General features: G+C 43.9%; 1 protein-coding gene across 1 annotated transcript; it reads left to right on the forward strand.

Annotated features, from left to right (window-relative positions):
- The first annotated feature begins 5,979 nt into the window (after positions 1-5,979).
- ciao2b (cytosolic iron-sulfur assembly component 2B) lies at positions 5,980-9,807 on the forward strand. Its single transcript, XM_083651001.1, has 5 exons — positions 5,980-6,250; positions 7,102-7,181; positions 7,337-7,462; positions 7,651-7,696; positions 9,046-9,807. Exons 1-5 carry the CDS (start codon positions 6,124-6,126, stop codon positions 9,144-9,146), a joined length of 480 nt encoding a protein of 159 aa, XP_083507127.1. The 5' UTR covers positions 5,980-6,123; the 3' UTR covers positions 9,147-9,807.
- Positions 9,808-10,501: the final 694 nt, after the last annotated feature.

The raw sequence follows: 10,501 nt of genomic DNA on the forward strand, positions 1-10,501 counted from the left end.
GCTCCACCCTCTGCCGATCATCTGGGGAGAGTCGTAGACTACCACCTCCGACACATGCGCAGTTGCCAGCCGCTTCTTTTCACCTGACAGCGGGGAGCTTCACCGGCAGGACGTAGCACGTGGGAGGATCACGCTATTCACACCAGTTCCCTTCCGCCCCGACCGACGACCAGGACACATACCCTCAATTTGGCTTCCCACCCGCAGACACAGCCAATCGTGCCTGTATGGACGTCCATACAGCCAATCGTGCCTTTATGGACGCCTGACCAAGCCGGAAGTAACACAGGGGCACGAACCTGCAACCTCATGTTGGTAGGCAAGGAATCTACCGCTACACTATACCCGGACACCGGCTTTAGGGTTTTAGGGAGTGGCATGCTTGGTATACATATTCAGTGGAGAGTGAAGATCGGTGGCGTTTAATCAATTGTGGTGGGCCCGTCTGGGGGCTAAAATGCCAGGGCTGATTTTTTTTGTGCTGCCTCTGATTGGCTTACCCTTACCCTTTACCCTAACCTAACCAATCATCACTCCTCATGCCAAAACCCAACCAATCACCACTCCTCATGCCTAAACCCAACCCAATCAGAGTAGGAAGGGTCATCCCGGACTTCTTAGAAGACTTTCTCTCTCTTTAGCCAGCCGTTTTGCTCATAAATGTCGTCTTGGGAGTATAGGCTAATTGGAAATTGACTTATTCTCTCGTTTCAATATGAGGATGTGTTGTTAATAAAATGCTGTATTGACCCACACTGCGTCCACCCTCCATGTTACCTCCGCGTCTCAACGTCTTATCAGCCCCACAGTAAATACTCTACATTTCAAGACTTTCTTCCTCATTGATATTCATTGGACAGATCGCTGGTGGCTGAACTTTTGCACCACTGAGTTCACAGCAACAAGCTTATGGGTTCAACCTCAGGAAGCCTTATTAGTTCAGAACATCGCTGCTTCATCTCATTTCATGTCGGGGGCTGCAGGAGTCACTCAGCCGGGAAAACTGATTTCTATGAACACTTTCATTGTCCCTTCTCTAATCCCTACGTGTGATGGATCGACTCTATAAACTCCACACACTCTGTCTGATTGGTCGGTTGACTCTATAAACTCTGCGCACACTCTGTCTGATTGGTCGGTTGGCTCCTGGCCTCTCTGCCGTGACTCAGTCAGGAGTCACCTGCTCAGCACCCGGGGTCGGCTGAGGGCGCGTTCACACCGAGCGTGTCGGGTCTGCAGAGGGTTATTGGAACTGTGGCATGTTTACTCCTTCAGTTTGGATCAGTTGGGCAGGTGAACTCTGGCATGTTTACTCCTTCAGTTTGGGTCAGTTGGGCAGGTGAGAACGGCCCAAATGCGAGCCTCAGCCCGCTGAAACTCACACAGCTGAAAAATCACACGGATGTCCATTCATTCTCTCCGAGGGGTGTATACTGGGTTCAGAAGGAGGATGATTTCACAAAGTTGTGTGGTATATAGGCCTACTGTAAGCACAGAGCGTTCTAAATAAAGCCAGATCTTTTCCACTCTAGCCTGCGTCTGGCTGTATTTGTCTATGGATTAACTACAACACGCTTTGCCCGGACTGTGGACTGCTGTAATGAATAAAATATGAATAAATATATATGGACTCGCTTAAAAGGCTGATGATATAAAATGCAATGCCTGGCTGCACTTGTACAGAAGAGGACGAGATCCAAACGACATTCTCGCTCAAGAGAAAGAGATCCCCTTTCATCTATAGGCCTTCATCTATCCAATATAGCTTACATTTCTCTTTTGGCATCGACCAGCTGTAATTACGATTCCTTTAAGGCTTTAGTCAAAATTGTCACAATTCATATTTTATATTAGCTCTTATTAGCAATTTATATTTAGCTCTTTTCCGCTGGTACGTCGTCACTGCCCTTCTGCATGACATTATAGGTCTAACAGGTTGTCTGGTACAGTAGTTGTCAGCAGCTTTGGCGTCTCATTATATGCACATCAGGTGTTAGCGTAGCGTCGGCCCTCTCTCGGCAGCACGGCTAGTTGACGATTAGGATCTGGTTCAATGTAAATAATACAGGATCCTCGATCTGCGTACTGAAATCACAATTAATCATCTGACAACAGACTCATTCTCATCTCAGATACAGTCGACGCACAGGTGGTTACGCATGATCAAATCTGCCGGCTGAAGTATTGGCGTTACTCTATCGTCACAAACACCGATCAGTAACTCGACAGCCTATGCGGTTGTTTGTCATTCTGGGAGCTCCCCTGTTTCTGCTTCGTCTCTCCGTGTTTGGGGGGGATTTTTCATCACAAACAGCAGCAGCAAAACGCTAAAATATGCATCTTTGAAATCCTTCCGAAAAGCTTCCTGGAATTCCTGAACAAAGATAAGTTTGTCTTTAAAAGCCGTAATGATTGTGTATGAGTTTTAGTAGCCTAAGTTCAAGTTTCATGCAAGCAATCATTTTGTGAGGGGGAGATGGCTCAGTATTTAGCACTGTTGCCTCACAGCAAGAAGGTCCCGGGTTCGAACCCCGGCCCATCGCAGGTCCTTTCTGTGTGGAGTTTGCATGTTCTCCCTGTGTTCGTGTGGGTTTTCTCCGGTTTCCTCCCACCATCAAAGACATGTAGCCTATGTTAGGGTTAAGACTCCTGTCAGTGCCCCTGACCAAGGCAATGGCAAAAGAACTGGATTTGGTCCCCAGGTGCTGCACTGAGGCTGCCCACTGCTCCTAGTTCTAGGAAGGTTCCTAGTAGAGGATGGGTCAAATGCAGAGGACGAATTTCCCCATTGGGATGAATAAAGGATGACTTAAACTTAAACTTAATTTAAAGATAAGGGGGAGACTTTCTACCCCCCCAAATGAACCGATCATTTTGAAATGGAGCTCATTGAACCATATGGCTCCAGTCAACCTGCTACTCCACCGGCTTCAGCAGCTCATTAAGACCCTGTCGTCTATCAGTCTGACCACTAAGGATCTGGGACAGATGGCTGATCTTTCCGGTCTAGAGCGGATGTCGGCGCCAAGACTTCCGCTTCGTATGGGACGACGTCGAAATGTTGTTTGGACCTAAAAACACCTCCAAAATTTATCGATCTATCAACTCCAACTCCATCCTCGCGTCAATCGGACTGTATGACCGCAGATCACAGAAGCAAATGTCTTGGTGCGGACATCTGCTCTACACGGGAAACCCAGGAATATCGGCCGTCTGTTCCAGAGTCATATTAGTGGTCAGACTAATAGACGGTTCCCAGATTAGGTCAAACCAACTTTTCTTCTGGCTGCGGGCTCATGGTGATGAGCTCTTCTCCATGCAGCTGCAGGTTAAAAATAATGTAATATTCATATTTTGCCAGATGATTCCCGCTGAATGAGAACACATTAATAATGGTAATTATAATGCCTCGAGGACGCTTCCTCTGACCTGAATTCTGCAGGTGAAGGTAGCAGGTGAATCAGAGAGAAGGAGGAGCTTGGCCTTCAGAGTGTTGATGAAGTCAGTGGTTCTCAACAGGGGTCTGGGGACCACCAGTGGTCCTTGAAGGGGTTTCTGGGGGTCCTCAGCAAATTGATCATTTGTTAAAAGTCGACACAATTAGAGAATGTAGACAAATGACAGTTATAGTTTGACTATCTCTCTCCCTGGACAGATTGTCGTGGGATCTGGACGAAATCCTATCTGACACGAATATTGTCAGATGTGGTTCCAAGAGACAAAGTCACATCAATGGGGGGTCTGATGTGGACTAACGTAGGAGTCCTTGATATGACAAAGGTTGAGAATCACTGGATTAAGTCATTGGAAAGATACTTTGGTTTCTTTGTTTTAAAGGATAGGTGCACTTATTGTGGATGTAGCCTACATATCAATTTGTCTCTTACATTACTTGAAGCCACAGAGAATAGTGACTCTAGAGTCAGCTGTCAGTTGAAACAGCGAGCTGAGCTTCATTGCCTCGTGCTGCTGTGAGTCCAAAAATATCCCCCCAAAATACATGCCGTTGCTGTCGGGTGGAATTGTGGAAACCTTGTATCTCCAAAAAAGCTATTTTTCACAAGGAAGAAACATTTTTCACGTGTTAACAGTGTAATAGTAATAACATCATTAATAACCAGTAATATAACATATTTCGCTGGTCGAAAGTACTTGAAACTTTCAAAGGTTATTTTTGGGTACCCACTAAATCCATCTATGAAATAAAAAGAAAATGGCCAAATTTGGCCGAGATACAAGGTTTCCACCCGGCAGCAGCGATGCGTAGGCTGTGGGAAAGTTGCAAAGTAGGCCTAGCTCTGATTTCATGACACAGTTCCTCCATTATGCACACTTTCACTAGTCAGGAAATCACTGCACTATTTCACAGACTGCTGTGGGGTGAAAGGTCGTTACTGGTGGAGTGATCTAGTTTTGGATGGTCAGGTTATTTGGACTGTAAAAGTTGGTAACAAACCCCTATTCGCACTCATTTAAGTAAAGAGGCAATGTCCAGATATAAGAGGCATGGTTGAGCTAACTGACACCATGCCTTAACCAGCCATGGCTGAGCTAACTGACACCATGCCTTAACGAGCTATGGCTGAGCTAACTGACACCATGCCTTAACGGGCCATGGCTGAGCTAACTGACACCATGTTCTGCTGCCTGACCCTAATTTCATCATCACACACTTCTCAGTGTTTCGTTGCGTTGTAGAGGAATGGCTGCGGGCGAGATGTGTGGTCTGATTGAAGCGGTGAGGAGAAACTACATGAAACTAAGGAAAACCCAAGTCGCTATATAATGAGGCCGAGGTCGAACCTGGCTGCTCCTTCAAAAGAGTGAGCCGGTGTGAACTCTGACTGCACAGCAGGGGGCCGCTGTCTGTGCCAGGGAGAAGATGGGAGACGATCCCTGAGAGACTGAGAAAGAGACAGAGAGAGAGAGAGAGACAGACAGACAGACAGAGAGAGAGAGAGAGAGAGAGAGAGAGAGAGAGAGAGAGACACCAATGAATCTGGATGCATCTAAAATTAAGTAACATACTCAAAACACACTGACAATTCAAGTTTTGCAATCCCAAGAAGAGGCCCCTCTATCAACTTGAATGAATGAATGAATGAATGAATGAATGAATGAATGAATGAATGAATGAATGAATGCCCTTGCATGCTATGGGCTCTGCAGCTGCTCCTTTAATTTGAGTTCTAATGATGCTACTATCTTCCTTGTACAGTGTTTTCACTTGTTTGATAATACATATTGATGTCTTCTCATTTATTACCAGTGTTGGGCAAGTTACTTTCAAAATGTAATATACTACATATTACTAGTTACTTTCATTTGAAAGTAATAAGTTACTTTACAATATTACTGTCTGTGTAGAGTAACTCGTTACTTATTACACTACTTTTTCATTACTTTTACCAAAACAGCAGCAGCAGCAGAATGACATCACCGCCCCGGAACCATCCCGAAAAATGATTTCAACCGCCTTGAAGTCAGTGTAAACAATCCAAAATTCTAAATGTTATTATTTTCCTTTGTTATTGTCATCTATAGTGGTTATTTGCATAAAAACACACAGTTTGATTAGGAAATTATTGTATCTTTTTTAAATATGTGCTTTGATTTAATAAAATGTAACTCAATTTGTAACTTGAGTTACTTGACAAAGTAACTGGTATAATATTACTGAAATCCTAGAAGTAATAAGTTATATTACTGAGTTACTGCTAAAAGTAATATATTACATGTAATATGTTACTTAGCCTATCTTAACTGCTTGTTATAAAACAATGTTTAGCCGTTGTGAGGCCTGTGAAAACTACAGTGTTACTGCAGACTGTCTACTCAAACTTGATGTTGTTCTCGAGTGGATATATACATGTTCTGCCACCTGCTGGACAAATGCGAAATCACACCATGTCATTAACCAGTTCGCATCGCTCTTTTGGACTGCATCGCATTCCGTTATATTTCAGGAAGTGGCGGGTTTGTTTTGGTAAGGACGGTATCTTTGGTAACACTCGGGTTATATACCATTGCGTAGTGTGTGTGCTGGCACTCCGTGACAGTCCGTCGGGCAGTGTATGCAGTAAAATACCAAATAAACGGATTCGTTTACAAGAAGATTTGGAAATGTCGGGGGGACCGCAGACGCAGAACGCAAACCCAATGATTTTTGAACGGTCTGGCGTGAGGCTGCTGACAGCGGCCGACGAGGATGAAGACGTTTACGATCCCATCGACGAGAGGGAGATTTTCGATATCCTTTTATTATATAGAATTTTTCTGGTTTCTACTGTTTCACTGCCAACTGGTGGTAACGTTACATCTACTTGTTAAACGGTGTTCACCTGTTCTCAAGACGGAAGCATGGCCAGGCAGGCTTGCTGTTATAAAAACATCGCTCATGGTTTCATGCTGTCATTTGGCTGCAACAGTGCTTGGCTTGATTGCTACTCACTGAAGTTGACTACAAATTCCTCAAGTTAAAATGTAGCTTATTCATAAGGAGAGCGACCATTCAGTATTTCGTTACAAGTCAAGTCATTGCTTTTCCGTTACTGGCGGTTACATGATAACTTATCTAACCTTCATGTCCTTTTATAATCTCCTCCATTTTCTCTTCTAAAATAAGAGAATGACGAGTAATTGATGAAATCCAATCGTAGGATGGTGATGGGATAGTTTTGAGTTTAGTATACAACTTCAGTCAGATATTTATAAGATATAACCAAAGACTACATTTTTGATTGGCACTTAATTACTTTGAGTTTAATTGGAAATTCGTTACACTACATGTTACTGGGAAGAAGTAATTTGCTATATTCAGTCATATTCAGTAGCTGTCTGATGAGTTGTGTAAGTGAATTAAGGGCAAGTTGGTAAATATGATATTCATGATGTTAAGTAAGTTCAGTAGTGACCTCATGGTTACTCAACAGGCTAATGTGATATCAGCTCAAACCTCCAAACCTACTTAGGCTGCTTTTGTTTTTGTTGTACTTGTTGGCAGTTTTACATAGACATAATAATAACATGAGATGATTGATGATGAGTGGTGTGCAGCAGGATGGATCTGACTTTTGTCTTAAAATCTTTAACCGGAATTACATCTGATCAGAAACATCAACGACCCTGAACACCCTCTGTCTCTGGAGGAACTCAATGTGGTGGAGCAGCTCCGAGTCAAAGTAAGTCATGTGGCTGACGACGTGCATTATTCATAAAGTTACTGTTTATTGTTGAATATGATTGATATGCGTTTGTCTTCAAAAAGGTTATATCATGTCAATTTTGGGAAACAATAGTTGTCTCTTAAACCTCTCTCTCTCTTTCTCTCTCTCAGGTGGACGATGTAGAGAGCACGGTGGACATACAGTTCACGCCCACCATCCCCCACTGTAGCATGGCAACGCTCATCGGCCTGTCAATCAAAGTCAAGCTGATTCGCTCCTTGCCAGACAGATTCAAAGTATGTCCTTGACAGCTGGTGCCTTTGAGCAAGGCAGTTAAGGATTGTCACTGTAAACAAAAAAATCCCTTGACAAATAGAGGGAGAAAAATGCTGTAAAATAGAAATGAATACCCATTCATGTTGTGTGTTCCGGGATGCTGGATGCTTCGTATCTGAGTGCAGTGTGTTTTTATGTCTCTCCTCAGATTGATGTCCAGATCACCCCAGGCACTCACGCCACAGAGGATGCAGGTAAAAAACAAACACAAAGAGAGAGCAGGTGTTATAAGCATCTTCAACACATATACTATTTAAACAACCATGACAATCCAGATGCCGTTAACCATTATGGCCGACATGTTTTCGTGATCTACTCGTACCCATTATAAAGGTGTGTTTAGTGTTGAATATGAAGATCTGCTTGTTTTCAAGCAAGCGCAAACCTTTAAGCCCACGGCACAGTCGTGTGGCCGTTCAGCTTTATGACACCTCGCCCGCTCCCACCATCCACATCCCCCTACCCACCACCCCTCCAATCCTGACTCTCTACCACCGTCCTAGTTACATACTAGTTCTATATGTAAGGGTTAGTGCACTTTGAGGTGTCCATTATCAGAAATTATTTGATGATGCAGAGGCGTGAACCGTCCGAGGCGAGGCGAACCTCCGCGAAGTTCAATAATTTCTGATAATGGACACCTCAAAGTGCATTAACCCGCTTATACCATGGTCACTTGCCAAAGAAACAAAACAAGACCATTTATATTTTCATGCATTTTGCAATCAAAATCTAGTTTTCATAACCTTGAATATGAGTTGAGAACTGGCGAGACAAAATAGTCCCCTTGGCTGCTCAAGATTAGGCTATCATTGGATAAAATGGCCGCTTAGTGCCTGCATCTGGCACAATTCTAGAGTCAAGCTAACTAATAATTTGGCCAATTGTATGTAACAAAATACAAAATAAAACGGCAATGTCTAAGAATGCAACGCCATGTAACTAGGTCGTTTAAACTCGCATTCCAGGGAATTACGTTAATGTCTGCGGGTCTTATAGACGTAAAAGGCGCGTGTCACGCTCGGAGTAGACTGAAAACCATCTGAAGCTTTCAGTATGTTGGAGTCCAGGTATGTTTTGCCCATCTCGTCTTTTTCCTCTTCGACTTGATTTGTACCAGTGATAAGAGGCAGCGCGCGCTCTCCCAGAGCACTTGGCTGCTGGTTGCTGCAAGTTGTAAACAGAGGGTTTGACAGTTGACAGCTGAGAGACCGGCTTCTGTCAGCTGACCAGAACGAAAATCAGATTTTTAAATAGCCGTTATTTTAATAAACTGAGCACACAGGGGTAATCTAAATAGTTACTTTGACCGAGTCAATTTTCTTCTAAACTTATAAAAGTGCCATAAGCGTTAATGGTGGTATAGAGCTCAAACGGCTCTGTCGTGATCCTGGCGCATTGATATGAACGGTGAACAGACCATTTAGCTAGGTGTACATTATCACTGTACATTATCACAAATTAATGAACACCTTGCAGCCAATCAGAATCGAGTATTCACCCAGACCATGGTATAAAACGATTTGTTTTGCTGTGTGTCCAGTGAACAAGCAGCTGGCAGACAAAGAACGAGTGGCAGCAGCTCTGGAGAACTCTCAGCTTCTGGAGGTGGTCAACCAATGCCTGTCGACAAGTAATGCCTGAGCAGCCAATCAGCTGTGAGTCACACTGCTTCAACCAATGCCTGTCTACAAGGAGTGCCTGAGCAGCCAATCAGCTGTGAGTCGCACTGCTTCAACCAATGCCTTTCCATCACCTATCACCCCTTCTGTTACAATGGAGATCTGTCTTTCTGCCAAGCTGTCGGACCAGCCAAACACCACCGACTTACTCCGTTTCAACCAATCGCCAGTGAAGCAGGAAGTTGCGACCAGATGGCATTGGTGGACATTCTCCCAAGATGATCGGTCAGGGTCACACAGTCAAATGTTTATGCAGCCAGAACATAATTGTTCATCAAATTTGATTATAATTGCACTGACCAGTTTGGATGAGGAGAGCAATATTATCCAACCATCCATGGTTCAGCATACAGAATGTTTTGGTTTGGAACGGTAATGAGACAATATATGACATGCCGAAGAAGAAGAGTGTAGTTTTCATCATGTGAAGTGTGATGCCTGTTTTCTTGAGTGACATCTGTATTGTAACATCACATGCAATGCTGCATAGTATTATAATGTTGAGACTCTGCAGCTAAGACTCTAAGCTGCTGCAGTAACATGTATATTCATGCTTCTAGTATTTCACAGAAAATATGCAAGTTAGTAATGTAAATGATAAATAAATGATTGCATACACATGGCATGTTTTGCATTACATTGATGTCAGTTATTACTGTTTTACAGTCTTTTGACAGAAGAGACTACCAAACACGAAGAAGTCAACAGCAAAGATTGACAGTCCAAGAATAATGGAAGAAAGAAAATGTTTTTAATCAGATATCTCAAACTTTGTGGATTTAATGTTTTTTTTTTTTTTTAATGTGTGGAGTCTATAAGCAGGACAACAGTATATCATTTTTTAATGACACTGCCCTTGACTGCAGATTTAAAGTTAAGAGAGATGAAATACAGATAGTGCATACAGATCCAAAAGTTCTCAGGCAGAGGTTTAAGATGTTGACAATATGTGGGCATCTGGGTAGTGTAGCGGTAGATTCCCTGCCTACCAGCACGAGGGTCGCAGGTTCGCACGCCCGTGTTACCTCCGGCTTCGTCAGGCGTCCATACAGGCACGATTATCTGGTGTCTGCTGGTGGGAGGCCGGATTGGGGGTTAGGGTGTCCTGGTCGCTGCACTAGCACCTCGTCTGGTCGGTCGGAGCGCCTGGTCAGGGTGGAAGGGAACTGATGGGAATAACATGATGCTCCCACGTGGAGGAAGCTCCCCGCTGTCATGTGAAAAGAAGCGGCTGGCAACTGCGCATGTGTCGGAGGAAGCATGGTGCTAGTCTCGGCTTCCCCAGAGTGGCAGAGGGTGGAGCAGCGACTGGGGTAG

The sequence above is a fragment of the Poromitra crassiceps genome, assembly GCF_964638095.1.
Source record: "Poromitra crassiceps genome assembly, chromosome: 14".
Lineage (NCBI taxonomy): Eukaryota > Metazoa > Chordata > Actinopteri > Beryciformes > Melamphaidae > Poromitra > Poromitra crassiceps.

Bases quoted from the DNA above. Each gene is read 5' to 3' on its own strand.
- ciao2b (XM_083651001.1), top strand. From the start codon at position 6,124: ATGTCGGGGGGACCGCAGACGCAGAACGCAAACCCAATGATTTTTGAA. The intron at 7,463-7,650 runs GTATGTCCTTGA...GTCTCTCCTCAG, and splicing joins CCTTGCCAGACAGATTCAAA to ATTGATGTCCAGATCACCCC. The intron at 7,697-9,045 runs GTAAAAAACAAA...CTGTGTGTCCAG, and splicing joins TCACGCCACAGAGGATGCAG to TGAACAAGCAGCTGGCAGAC.